General features: G+C 57.8%; 2 protein-coding genes across 9 annotated transcripts in view; one reads left to right on the top strand and one right to left on the bottom strand.

The window, feature by feature from the left end:
* SGSM3 (small G protein signaling modulator 3) overlaps positions 1–11,114 on the top strand; it is a 30,214-nt gene extending 19,100 nt beyond the window's left edge. The window contains exons 2-22 of one of the 3 annotated variants that reach the window (XM_033116202.1): positions 1,881–1,995; positions 2,476–2,570; positions 3,033–3,099; positions 4,833–5,023; positions 5,109–5,216; positions 5,759–5,902; positions 6,165–6,360; positions 6,636–6,781; positions 7,027–7,251; positions 7,578–7,632; positions 7,840–7,967; positions 8,077–8,232; positions 8,484–8,538; positions 8,677–8,726; positions 8,868–9,020; positions 9,147–9,217; positions 9,331–9,379; positions 9,455–9,540; positions 10,219–10,341; positions 10,425–10,485; positions 10,686–11,114. In XM_033116202.1, the coding sequence (XP_032972093.1) occupies positions 1,989–1,995; positions 2,476–2,570; positions 3,033–3,099; positions 4,833–5,023; positions 5,109–5,216; positions 5,759–5,902; positions 6,165–6,360; positions 6,636–6,781; positions 7,027–7,251; positions 7,578–7,632; positions 7,840–7,967; positions 8,077–8,232; positions 8,484–8,538; positions 8,677–8,726; positions 8,868–9,020; positions 9,147–9,217; positions 9,331–9,379; positions 9,455–9,540; positions 10,219–10,341; positions 10,425–10,485; positions 10,686–10,766 (2,247 nt within the window). In that variant the 5' untranslated portion in view covers positions 1,881–1,988 and the 3' untranslated portion in view covers positions 10,767–11,114. Of the gene's footprint in view, positions 1–1,875; positions 1,996–2,475; positions 2,571–3,032; positions 3,100–4,832; positions 5,024–5,108; positions 5,217–5,758; positions 5,903–6,164; positions 6,361–6,635; positions 6,782–7,026; positions 7,252–7,577; positions 7,633–7,839; positions 7,968–8,076; positions 8,233–8,483; positions 8,539–8,676; positions 8,727–8,867; positions 9,021–9,146; positions 9,218–9,330; positions 9,380–9,454; positions 9,541–10,218; positions 10,342–10,424; positions 10,486–10,685 lie in introns of all 3 variants that reach the window. The other 2 variants (XM_033116203.1, XM_033116200.1) reach the window with 2 other exon arrangements.
* Positions 11,115–11,303: 189 nt separating this feature from the next.
* The window catches only part of MRTFA (myocardin related transcription factor A), a 176,907-nt gene continuing 175,062 nt past the window's right edge, over positions 11,304–13,148 (bottom strand). For all 6 annotated transcript variants that reach the window (XM_033116199.1, XM_033116198.1, XM_033116194.1 and 3 more), the window contains one exon: positions 11,304–12,693. In XM_033116199.1, the coding sequence (XP_032972090.1) occupies positions 12,179–12,693 (515 nt within the window). In that variant the 3' untranslated portion in view covers positions 11,304–12,178. The remainder of the gene's footprint in view (positions 12,694–13,148) is intronic.

Below are 13,148 nucleotides of genomic sequence, written 5' to 3'. Positions count from 1 at the left end.
AGGTGAATATGATTTCAAAAACCAGAAGACAACATGTCCTGAAATATTTCAACCACATCTCCTTTCTGTTACCTCCTGTGAATCTCATGGAGTCAGTCCATTCTTTCTGGTCCTGATAGAAGCAGGTTAAAAATAGGAAGTTAGAGGAAGCCCCTAGTGCTGACCCCCCAGTCGATGGCTCTCTCTTATTTTTTTTTTGGCATAATTCACATGCTATAAAATTCACCATTTTTAAGGTGTACATTTCATTGTTTTTAGTATTTCATATGTTGTTCAACTATCACCACTGTCCAATTCTAGAAGCTTTTTCATCTCTCCAGAGAGAATCCCGTACCCACTGCAGCCAGTCTGCAACCCCCCTCCCCAGCCCCTGGCGGTCACCCATCTGCTTTTTGTTTCCATGGAGTTGCCTCTTCTGGGCATTTAATTTAAAGAGAATCATGCGATACCCACCTCTGTGACTGGCTTCCTTCACTTAGCTTGTTTTCAAGGCTCATGTACGTTATAGCACTATCAGCACTGCATTCCTTTTTGCGCCTAAATAATATTTCATTATATGGATATTTCATACATGTTGTATTTCCAGTTGTTAGACATCTGGGTTGTTTCTACTTTTTGGCTGTTATTAATAATGCTGCTGTGAACGTCCATGGACAAGTTTTCACGTGGATACATGCTTTCATTTCTCTTGGGTGAATAACTAAGAGTGGAATTGCTGGGTCGTGGTAACTCTCTCTGTTTAACCTTTTGAGAAACCGCTGGACTCTTCCACAGTGGCTGCACCATTTTACATTCCCACGAGCAATGAATGCAAAGGGTTCCAGTGTCTCCACATCCTCACTGGCACTTTTGTCTTTTTGATTATAGCCATCCATGCTAGTGGGTGACGAGAGTTGTCGTGGTTTTGATTTGCATTTCCCTGATGCCGAATGATGGCGAGCGAGCATCCTTTTACCTGCCCATTGGCCATTCACGTCTCTTTTTTGGAAAAATGTACTATGTTCAGATCTTTTGCCCGTTTTTTAAATTGGCTATGTGTCTTCTTATTGTTGAGTCCTTACTTTTTAAAAGGACAAAAAGGGGAGGCAGGCAGGGGTTTAAACAGCGATAGGAGCGATTTGAATTAGATTGGGATTCCTCGTTTCCGGCTGTAGGGCTGAGCAGCCTGTTGGAGGAAGTGGGAGGTCAGTGTCCCGGTGAGTGCAGGTGTTGACGCAGAAGCTAAGTTGTCTTCTATCTTAAAGGATTCCTCAGATGCTGGGTCGGGGAAGTCTACTTACTGTTATGCTAGGGGCTGGGTTTTGTTTTGTTTTTCTTTTTTCTTTATTGGGGAATATTGGGGAACAGTGTGTTTCTCCAGGGCCCATCAGCTCCAAGTCGTTGTCCTTCAATCTGGTTGTGGAGGGCGCAGCTCAGCTCCAAGTCCAGTTGCCGTTTTCAATCTTAGTTGCAGGGGGCGCAGCCCACCACCCCATGCGGGAATTGAACCGGCAACCTTGTTGTTGAGAGCTCGCGCTCTAACCAACTGAGCCATCCGGCTGCCCCTGGGTTTTTTTTCTTTAAAAAAAAACATTTGCCTGAGCACAAGGCATCAGGAAGTCTGTATGTGTGATTCTCTCCTTCCTTAGTACTATGGGGACTGAGCTGACCTCCCCATGGCTCACAGGGCTGTTGAGAACCTAAGTTTTGTAGCTTCTTCATGGTGTCCTCTCTCAGATGAATTGTTCTTTTAAGTGTGACTTCTCCTTCCCTTGTCGAGCAGTGGCCAGGACTGGCGTCCCCATGGCCTCTGGGCCGTCACATTGGAGTGGAGGGTGGAACGAACTCCCAGGAGGGGCTGCTTTGGAAGCACTCTCCCCTCTGCTTTCCCGCCAGGGCAGATGTTTCTGGACCAGATGACACCGGAGGAGCCTCCCCGCTCTGAGACACGAGGATAGGGCAACCTCTGAGTCTGCGTCTGCAGAGGACTCGCCTCATCTCTCCGCACAATGTCAGGTGGGAGGCAGGGGCCTGGGCTTGGAAGTGGGGCGAGGCGGCTGCAGAATGAAGCGAGGCCCTGCCCCGTGGGGAGGAGGCAGGCCTGTCTGTCTTTCCTGTACCTTTGAGGGTCACAGAGCAGCAGGTGAGAGGTGGAGGAAGGAGGAAGTCCTCTGCCGGGCGTCTGGGAGAGTCACCGCTCTCCCCTCAGCTCTGCAGTTGTCCTGACTCTGTCCTCTAACCTCCTTCCAGCTGCAAGTCCCCACCTTAGCTGGGGAAGAGGCCCAGAGATAATGTTTGGTTGTTTGTACCGTGCTGCTTTTTTTCCCTTTCCTTCCTCCAGAAAGTCGCACGTTTCTGGGTTTCCCCCTCTCCCCCACCCATCCCACATCAGACGGTACAGTCCCTTGTCTCCTGGGGGTGGGGGTGGATATCCTAACTTGAATTTCCCCCTGAAAGCTCTGCATTTTCTTCGTCTCCTGTTCCTGGTTTTCCTAGGAAGCCACGTGCCTTCTGCCTGTGGTCCCTTCTCAGCCCTGACTCCGAGCATGTGGCCCCAGGAGCTCCTGGCCAAGTACACGCAGGTACATCAGGTACAGCAAGGCCCCAGGGGCTGTGCTCCCAAGATGTGGCGCCAGAGGGGACCTGCCATCCCGGGAGTGGGTGGCCACACCACCGTATTCACACGGGGTCAGATGGCCGCCTAGCGCCAAGTTCTCTGAACTAGTCGTTAGGTCGGAGTAAAAGTATTATGGCACTGTGCGCTCAGTTTTATGGGGACACAGAAATGTACAAAACATGTTTCTTGCCTTGATCTTATTATTTTTGACCTCTGAGGAGAACAAGGAAAATGCTGGCTGGGAGAATTCGAGAAGGTAGTGGCCCCCTGTAGCTGAATGGTGGCCATAGAGGCTTCAGAGAAGGGTGGTCTTCGGTCTGAGTCTTGGTGGCTGGGTGGAGTTTCAGCAGGCAGCATCAGCAGTGGCGTCTTCCAGAACTTGTGGTCCCCGACGGGGTGGGGCTACATGACTGACTCTCCCAAATCCTGGTTCTAGAAGGAAGAGGCAGTGGAGCAAGCAGAATTCTACTATGACGAGTTCGGTTTCCAGGTGGACAAGGAAGGTACGATTGAACTCCTTGTGTGTCATATTGTGGTGACTTTGGGGGAGGACTCCAGCTGCAGTGATGCTCGTTATGCAGCTGCCACCTCTGGGCTCTGGATGCTTCTGTATCTGAGAGGGACGCAGTTATAAGTATGGCTGACCCTTGAACAACACGGGTTTGAGCTGTGCGCGTCCACTCACGTGCGGAGTTTTTTCAGTTGACCCACGCAATTCAGTTGACCTGGGCAGTTCAAATCCAAGTTGTCCAAGGTCACCTAGCGGCTGGCTGGCTGTGTGCAGAGAGCTGACTTAAGTTCTGCGCAGTTTTGACTGACTGCGAGGGCAGATGGCACCCCCTCACCCCTGCGTCATTCAAGAGTCAGCCATAATGGAGACCCATGGTTTTTTAGATTAATTTTATTGATCTTCATATAATAAAAGATGTTCATTATAGAGAAGTTGAAAGATACAGAAAAGTATAAAGATTAAAACAAATTAACCTATAATCCCACAACCTGAAGAAAACGGCTGACATTTTAGTGTATTACGTTTTTGGCTTTGTGTGTATCTGTGTATACTTTTCATAACTAAGATTATATCATATACATTATTTTATACTGTTCTTGTATCTCTTAACATTATACCATGATCATTTTTCTGTCCGTTAAGACCTCTTTAAAAGCATATTTTTCAGTGGCTACATAATATCCCATTATAGTAGATTTATCATATTTTTATAACCATTGCTTCTGTAAGTGAGCCTCTAGGCCATTTCCATTGTTTTCTCTTATAAATACACTTGTTGGTTCCTGAGCGGGCGGTAGGGAAAGCCATCGGGCAGAACCCAAGATAGCCTGTCGTCAGGAGATGCTTGTGACTAGGTTTTAATTGGCTGAAACCAGTCATCTTCATTCAGGTCACTCATAGTTCCAATTCTGACTTAAGTTTTTCTTGTTCTCTAGTTTGCAGGCAGATATTTGGAAGTCAAAAGCTGGGCCTGACAGGAACACAGGGAACTTTCTAGTATGGTGGAAAGGAAGGCTTCTCCGAGGGGGAGACATTTGAAGAGCCTAGGAGGAAGGGAGGCAGTGAGCATAGCGGAGGAAGGGGAACAATAAGTACAAAGGCCCTGGGGTGGGAGTGGATTTGGTGGGGAATAGGTGTAGTGGGAAGGACGGGGGAGGGTGGGATAGGGGGGCACGGAGCCTTCTCCGTGTCTGAGTGAGGTGGGCGGCTGGGTGGCCCTAGAGGACTCCGAGCAGAGTGACGTGATCTGACTGTCTTAGAAGGGCACTGCTGTGTGGGAGAGAGGCCAGCGAGAAGATGGTGGCGGGCGTGCAGAAGAAAGGCCGTGGCTGGGACGAGGGCCGCACTTGGAGGGGGTTGAGTGGTGACGTTCTGCCTGTGCTCTGCTGGCCAAGCCAGTAGTATTTGCTGATGGCTTGAGACTGGGGTAGAAGTGCAGAAGCCACAGGTGGTTCCGAGGGTTAGGCCTGAGCATGTGGAGAATGGAGGCGGGTTTGTGGGTTTGCTGTGCGAGACCTCAGAGGGGCAGCTTTGGGGAGAGAGTGAAGAGCTTGCGTTTGCTGGTTTCGGTGCTGCTGGAGCCATGGGAACGGTGGCTCTGGATTCCAGTGGAGAATCTGGTCTCTGGCCCAGAAGCCCAGGGCCCTCTGCTTTGGAGACTGTGCAGTGAGGAGCCGTTTTCCTTCCTCCCCGTGGCCGCCTGGTCCCTGGGCGCGCTCCCAGCAGGTGGTGCGGACCCAGCCGTGTCCCTGATGGAGGACCCTCCACAGCGGCTGCGATGGCAGGCGCACCTGGAGTTCACCCACAACCACGACGTGGGCGACCTCACCTGGGACAAGATCGCCGTGTCCCTGCCCCGCTCGGACAAGCTGCGCTCTCTGGTGCTGGCCGGCATCCCCCACAGCATGAGGCCACAGGTGAGGCTGGGAGGGGGACCTGCAGAGGGCGACCGAGGGCTCAGGTGCCAGCAGAGGCTGAGCGCCTGTGGGCTCCTGCCCTCAGCTGTGGATGCGGCTGTCTGGGGCCCTGCAGAAGAAGAGAAGCTCCGAGCTGTCCTACCGGGAGATAGTGAGGAACAGCTCCAACGACGACACCATTGCTGCCAAACAGGTGAGGCCTGGTGGCACAGCCGCCCTCGGGGACCGCAGGCTGCCTGGGTTACCCGAGCCCCCTTGTGGGTCTCTCCGTGGTAGGGGTGGCCCGAGAGAGCATGGCAGCTGCATGGCGCCCTGGGCAGTCCTTTCACCCACAAACGTGCGCCTGGAGCAGTCTGGCTCCCTCCGGGGTGCTCTGCAGGCAGCAGGGAGAATTGTCAAAAAGACCACCAACCAGTGCCTACTAGGATCGCCTGGAGATTTTAAACAGATTTCCAGGCCTCGCTCCACAGATTCTCATTCTGTAGTTACAGCCCGAGGCCCAGGAAATCTGTTTTTATTTTTGTAAGTTCCCTGGGTGGATCTGGTGGCATCAGCTGCACACTAGCTGGGCTCTAATCCTGAAGGGAGGAGCGCAAGGAATCCCCATTCCTGGGGGAGCAGCCCCCCTGGGGAGTGTCCCACACTGGGGGGGGGGCCCAGCCTCCCCCGGGCCCTTGGTGGCAGTGTGGCCTGTGGCCACGTCTCACCGAGCCTGTGGGGGGCGGCTGCCGGCAGATCGAGAAGGACCTGCTGCGCACCATGCCCGGCAACGCCTGCTTCGCCAACGAGAACAGCATCGGGGTCCCGCGGCTGCGCAGGGTGCTGCGCGCACTGGCCTGGCTCTACCCGGAGATTGGCTACTGCCAGGGCACGGGCATGGTGAGCACAGCCCGGCGGGGCGGGGCACGGGGGCCCTGGGGGCGGTCTGCAGGCCCCAGGGCCAGCTGTCTCACCATCCAGGGCAGCAGGACAGGAAGTGGGGGTGGAGGCTGGTCCTCAAGGGGGTCTGGGCCTGCCAAATACTGGTTCCTCCCTGAAGAAGGGCTGCGTGACCCTCTATGACGCGACCCTCGGAGCGGGCACTTTTTCTCATCCGCGTGGAGACCTGGGTCGAGGCCCCTTGTCCACCTTTCCTGGCCAGGTGGCCGCCTGCCTCCTGCTGTTCCTGGAGGAGGAGGACGCCTTCTGGATGATGTGCGCCATTATCGAGGACCTGCTGCCTGCCTCCTACTTCAGCACCACGCTGCTGGGCGTGCAGACAGACCAGCGGGTCCTGCGCCACCTCATCGTCCAGTACCTGCCTCGCTTGGACAAGCTGCTCCAGGAGCACGACATTGGTAAGGGCCACCCTCCCTCTTCTCTGGGGCCGGGGGCCTGAGACGGACGCAGGTACTACGGACCTGAGGCCTCCTGGCAGCCAGGGTGGCGGGGCAGCTGGCCGTCCCCGGGGAGAGAGAGGAGCTCCTGTGACGGGGACACAGCAACTCTTCCTTCTCTCTTGTCTGCCGTCCCGTCTCGTCCCTTCCATCCCCTTGGAGCAGGACGGGCCTCTTGTTGCTTTGGGGGGTACCGTCCGGCTGCTCCCCAGCTCATGTGCCTGGTCTGTCCGCAGAGCTGTCCCTGATCACGCTGCACTGGTTCCTCACGGCCTTTGCCAGCGTGGTTCCCGTCAGGCTGCTGCTGCGTCTCTGGGACCTGCTCTTCTACGACGGCTCCCGGGTGCTCTTCCAGACCACGCTGGGCATGCTGCGTCTCAAGGTGCCGCCGCAGCCCGTCCCCCACCCCCGACTAGGAGCCCCGGGAGCCAGACGCAGCTTCCCGGCACCCCCCTCTGGGGGACCCAGTGGCCCCTCCTGAGAACCCCGGGGTGGGGTGGGGGCTCCTTGTGCTCAGCTCATCATCCAAGGAAGTCACACGTGCCTGGGGATGGGGATGGCGGTCAGCTAGTGGGCCTGATGCCGGCCAGTGACACCCCCTCCTTCCCCCGCGCACGCGCGGCCCAGGAGGAAGAGCTGATCCGGTCGGAGAACTCGGCCTCCATCTTCAACACGCTGTCAGACATACCCTCGCAGATGGAGGACGCGGAGCTGCTGCTGGGGGAGGCCATGCGGCTGGCTGGCTCCCTCACTGACGTGGCCGTGGAGACCCAGCGCCGCAAGCACCTGGCCTACCTCATCGCAGACCAGGGCCAGCTCCTGGGGACCGGTGCCACCACCAACCTCTCTCAGGTGGGTCCTTGAGGGAGGAGGTCCTGCCTTACCTACAGCGTGGGGGTCCCCTAAGGAAGCCCCGCTCTGCTGCCCCCTCCCCAGCTCAGCCCCCAGGGCCTGGGGAAGCCCAGGGGGTCACAGCTGTGGAGTGACATGCCCAGTGTGGGTATAGGACAGACCAGCTTTGAAATGACCCTCAGAGGCCATTTCTCATGAGGTAGCAGAGTGGACACCCTGGGCCGCCCCACGGGAGGACTCTGTTCCCTTCCTCTGGTGCCGAGATGCCCGCCAATTGGCTGGGCACTGGGTGCCCTCCTGCCGCTGACCCGCTCCTGTGTCTACAGGTGGTTCGTCGCAGGACCCAACGGAGAAAGTCTGGCATCACCTCCCTGCTCTTCGGTGAGAAGTGGGCTGCAGGCCGCTGGGCGCTGGGGCCAGCTCAGCGGCTCTTCCCCGCCCAGCAAGTCTCAGCTCTTGGAGCGGGGGTGGGGGCCGGTGCGGAACGGGGTGTCCGTCCTCACAGCCCAGGTGGACTCTGAGCTTCCCGAGTTGGGGAGGGCGCCGGGCGGGGACCGTGGCTGCCATGAAAGTCTGTGGCCCTGCCAGGTGTGGACGACCTGGAGGCACTCAAGGCCAAGAACATCAAGCAGACGGAGCTGGTGGCCGACCTCCGGGAAGCCATCCTGCGTGTGGCACGCCATTTCCAGTGCACAGACCCCAAAAACTGTAGTGTGGTGAGTTGCAGGCTCCCATCCTGCACCCAGAGGCTTGCCGTGGGGCCTGTCCTTCCCCAGCACCCCCTGAGGCATCGCCCCCGTGGCGGCCTTTCTGCCACTCCAGCAGGAGCTGACCCCTGACTACAGCATGGAGAGCCACCAGCGGGACCACGAGAACTACGTGGCCTGCTCGCGGAGCCATAGGCGCCGGGCTAAGGCCCTGCTGGACTTTGAGCGACACGATGACGATGAGCTGGGCTTCCGCAAGAATGACATCATCACGGTACGTGGGGCGGGGCTCGGATATCCGCGGTACCTGACCCCGGGAGGTGGGCGCTCAAAGGCAGGTGGTTGCTGGCAACCCGTGCCATTGGCCCTGCCACCCGCTGGCCCTGAGTCTGTGGCAGGTTACCCAGCCGCACCTAGGCCTTGGCCCTGTGAGTTTGCATCGGCCTGGCTGAGGACGGAACCCAACGGTGTGGGGGGCACTGGGCTGGCAACCAAGGCTCTGCTTCCTGCTCGTTTCCTCTGCAGATCATTTCTCAGAAGGACGAGCACTGCTGGGTGGGGGAGCTGAATGGCCTGAGAGGTGAGGCCTCGGTGTCCAGCTGGGGGCGGGGGGCTGGGCAGTGAAGCTGCATCCCCCCTGCTCCCTCTCCCGCCGGGAACTGAACTGGGGGAAAGTGTGCGGACACCAGGCTCCTCACAGGACCCTCCTCTCCCACAGGCTGGTTCCCAGCCAAGTTCGTGGAAGTCCTGGATGAACGGAGCAAAGAGGTAAGAGGGAGCCCGTGGGAACTGCTGCTGCCTCCACCCGGCGAGGCCTGCGCGCTCGGCCCGTCCTGAGCGCCTTGGGCTTGTGGCTCTGAGGACGGGCAGGCTGGCCGGGGCCTCTCACACTCCATCCCCCACCCTCAGTACTCCGTTGCGGGGGACGATGCTGTGACGGAGGGGGTCACGGACCTCGTGCGAGGGACCCTCTGCCCAGCCCTCAAGGCCCTGTTTGAACACGGACTGAAGAAGCCGTCCCTACTTGGGGGCGCCTGCCACCCCTGGCTGTTTATTGAGGAGGTAAGTCAGTGGCTGGACCCATGTCCCTCACCGTCCCTGGGCTCTGCGGAGCTGGTGATGTGCTTAGCTGAGCCCTGTGGCTTTGACCTGGCACCTCCTCTGCCCTGACACTCTCCCTGTCCCCAGGCAGCGGGCCGGGAGGTGGAGAGAGACTTCGACTCAGTGTATTCGCGCCTGGTGCTGTGTAAGACGTACAGGTAACCGGGCCCTGTCCCCTGCCCTGGCAGGGTGCCTTGGCAGCCTCGGGGGCGAGGGAGCAGCCCAAGCCTGCACCCCAGGCAGCACTGGCAGCTTCACCCCCCTACCCCAGGTTGGACGAAGATGGCAAAGTTCTGACCCCAGAGGAGCTGCTCTACCGGGTAGGTGGGGCCATGGGCGGGGCCACCTCCTGACTGGCAGCTGGGGGCACCTGAGTGACACCTGTGCCCTCCCAGGCTGTGCAGTCCGTGAACGTGACGCATGACGCTGCACATGCGCAAATGGACGTCAAGCTCCGCTCCCTCATCTGTGTGGGGCTCAAGTGAGTGCGTGCGCCAGCTGTGGGTGTGACAGTCTCGTCTAATGAGCGGCAGCTTGGGCTGGGCCCGTGGGGGAGCGGGGGCATGTAAGCTGGGGCCCCCAGGCGGTGGACAAATGGAAGCTGGCGAGGGTGACTCCCAGAGGCCTTCGTCCAGCCCAAGACCAGCGGGTGCTTTGTGGCCAGAGGAGATGCTTGAGGAAGCATTTTAGTAAGGTGACCAGAAATGAGGTCACCACCGCAAACGGGGGGGGCTCGGCCATTTGTGAGGCTCAGGCCTGGATGAAGATGTTTCTGGATTTGCCACCTGGAAGAGGGGTGGCCTCCAGGCTGCTGCGTCCCGGGGTGGGAGGAGGAGTGGTTTGCAAAGGACAAGTATCCGTAGGACTAGCTCAGAGCGTGGGCCCAGCAGGTCGCTGTGAGCTTCACTCCTGAACTGAGCAGTAGGGCTGAGGCCCCTGTGCCCGGGAGGCGGCGGTCGCTGTCTCAGATACAGAAAGAAAAGAGCTGTGACAGGACTGGGGAGTGGGAGCCATGGGAACAACGGGCCCCTGAGCGTGTCTCCTGATGCAGAGCAGCTGGAGTGAGGGGCTGAGGGGCCTCGCAGTGGAGGGAAAGGGACTGGGCGGCCCGTGGTCCTCAGAGGGCCCTGTGGATGGCCCACTCCTGCCCCGTCCCCAGTGAGCAGGTCCTGCACCTGTGGCTGGAGGTGCTGTGCTCCAGCCTGCCGACCGTGGAGAAGTGGTACCAGCCCTGGTCCTTCCTGCGCAGCCCTGGCTGGGTTCAGATCAAGTGTGAGCTCCGGTGAGGACCCTGCCCAGGTAGCCCTGGGTGGGGGTGGGCAGAGCCAACTGGAGGGCGACTGACATCCCCCCCACACTCCCCAGTGTCCTCTGCTGCTTTGCCTTCAGCCTCTCCCAGGACTGGGAACTTCCTGCCAAGAGAGAGGTAGGTGTTTGGGGTTGGTCCTCGGCCCTGCAACCTTCTTCCTAAGGGGCTGCGGGGGCACTTCCGTCCATATACTTCCTGGTGGCTGAGGCAGGGCCCCGTGGGAACCCTGAGTGCTGGCATCGCCTGTCTGAACCACTCTGGCCCCAGCACCCCCTGCTGCACCGCCTGTGACAATGAGGGGCTGTCCCTGTGTGCAGGAGGAGAAGAAGCCCCTGAAAGACGGCGTCCAGGACATGCTGGTGAAGCACCACCTTTTCAGCTGGGACATAGATGGGTGACACTTCCTCCAGGGGCCCTGTCACACCCAGGCCTTCCCCAACCCATCGGCTACCAGAGCAGCTCCTTCCTGAAGCAAGAGCAGCACCAGCCCACTTTGGAATGGGGCTCTCAGGTGGCCCAGGACCATGGTAGGAAGATTGGGGACACCACCCAGAGCGTCACTGAGGGCATTGGGTAGCTGGAGCAGAAAGTGGGGGCCCGGCTCAGTCTGTTTCTCCCAGGCTCTTTACAGGGGCCCCAACTTCACTCTTTGTACTGACCAGAAACCTCGTGAGGACGTGGAGAGCCCTGGGGTCCTGGCCGCTTTTGTTCAGGAAGGAGCTGGGGTAGCTGAAGGCCCCTTGGCCTCTCTGGCTTGTAAATAAATTCTTTGAGAAAGTACCTCCTGTCTTTGGTCCAAGGTTCTCCCCTTTCTGGAATGGTCTGGAACGGATGGCCAGGCCGGGAAGGTGGGTTATGGTGTGGCCCCCAGAGGCCACAATGCCCAGCCCTACACCCCCGACCCCTTCTGCAGCTTGATCAATATGGACTAACAGGCCCGTGTTTTTGTTTTTATTTTAAAAAGGTCACACAGCTGCCCCACCTCTGCCCCAGCACTGCTTTTGGTGACTCCATCCCCAACCCCCTATGAATGACAGTGACAGCCTGAAGGGAGGCCAGGCCCCCTCCTGACTCAGGGCTGTGGTGGCTGCAGTGAGGCAGCGGGACGGAATGTGGGCGGGTGGCCAAGACCACCTTGACCCTTGTGGCACTGATAAGGAGCAGGACAGGTGGAGGACAGGCTGTGACAGGGTGTCTACATGTCAAACACACGTGATGGGTGGGGCTCAGGGAGCGATGGTCTCCAGGCCCTTCTGCATGTGCACAGTAGAATGGGAGGGGACTGCATCCGCCTCCCACCGCCCAAAAAATATATGTATATATATGTATGGCGATATATAATATAGAGGTATATACAACTGTACAGAAAACGTTTGCCATCAACCACTAAATGGTCACACTACATCAAGACACTAAAATGGCAGGGAGCCCCCTCCCCTTCCCAGGGACCCTGGAGTTGGCGTCACGGGGAATGGGAAGGCAGAGGCCCAGCTCTTTCTTCCTTCCCAGGGACGAGAAGGAAGGGGATTCACGCTTTGCCTGCCTGAGCAAACAGCAGCCTGATGGCACCTCCGACCTCACAAAAGGAGGTCAACTAGGACGCCCCTGGCCTTTCCAGGTCTCCCAGACCCCAGGGTGGGACCCAAGAGCTGGTGCTCGGCAGCGTCTCAGCGAGCCAGGGAGGGAAAGCAGGACCTGTGATTGTCAGGACTCGCAGCCACAGAGACTGGATCAGGCAGGAGAGCCGAACTCCCGAGAGTTCCCGAGGCTCCCCCATGTCCAGCGCCTCCGTCCCCAGCAAACCTGAGAGCTACAAGCAGGGATCCCAGTGTAGCTGTAAGTCATGGCCATCGAGGAAGTCCGTAGAGAAGAGGCTGGGGCCCGTGGTGCTGAGCGGGGCCAGGCTGAGCACGGGGCCGCCTGACGACAGCTCCAGCCAATCCATGCTGTCCAGGTGGCCGTCAGCCAGGTCCAGGCCCATGCTGCTGGGCTCAGGGGCAAAGTGCAATTCCGAGGTGTCCATGGGCGAGGGGGGGTGGTCCAGGATGGCCGAGCTGCTCAGCATCTGGCTGTGGAGGTCGTCGATGAGGGAGAGGGGCTCTGGCCCCTCATGTCCGCCGGTCAGCAGGGGGAGGCCTGTGCTGCTCTCCAGGAAGTCCTCCAGGCGCCCAGGGAGGGCGGGTGAGCCTGACGGAGGCGGGGCAGCCTGGGGGAGTTCAGCAGCAGGTGGGGACTGGGAGGCCAGGGGCGACCCACAGGCTGCTGTCGTGGGGGGCTTCTCTTTCCCTGCCAGGGATGGTGGCTCCTTGAAATCTGCTGAAATTTCTGCCAATCAAGAAAGTGCATGGATGTCAGAAACCAGGCATGAATAGGACCTGAAGTTAGACCCTACCTTACACCATGTTTAAAACTTAAAATGGGTCAAATATCTAAATTTAGGAGCTAAAACTACAAAACACTTAGACGAAAATGGGGAAAATCTTCATGACAATTGAATTTGGTAATGATTTCTTGGTTACGACAAGAAACCTGAGCAAACCTGAGAGCTTGTAGCTCTCAGCTTGTAGCTCTCAGGTTTGCTCTCAGGTTACGACAAGTGATTCAAAAGCACAGGCAACAGAAGGAAAAAACATAAGTTGGATACATAAAAAATCAAAACTTTTGGGCATGAAGAACACTATCAAGAAAGTGAAAAGGAATCGCTGAAAGTATCTGCAAATCTTACATCCTGATGAGTGATTCATACCCAGAATAATGAACTACAACTTAACAAACCCAAC

This window comes from Rhinolophus ferrumequinum, chromosome 10 (genome assembly GCF_004115265.2).
Source record: "Rhinolophus ferrumequinum isolate MPI-CBG mRhiFer1 chromosome 10, mRhiFer1_v1.p, whole genome shotgun sequence".
Taxonomy (NCBI): domain Eukaryota; kingdom Metazoa; phylum Chordata; class Mammalia; order Chiroptera; family Rhinolophidae; genus Rhinolophus; species Rhinolophus ferrumequinum.
This window is presented reverse-complemented; position numbering and strand designations above follow the sequence as displayed.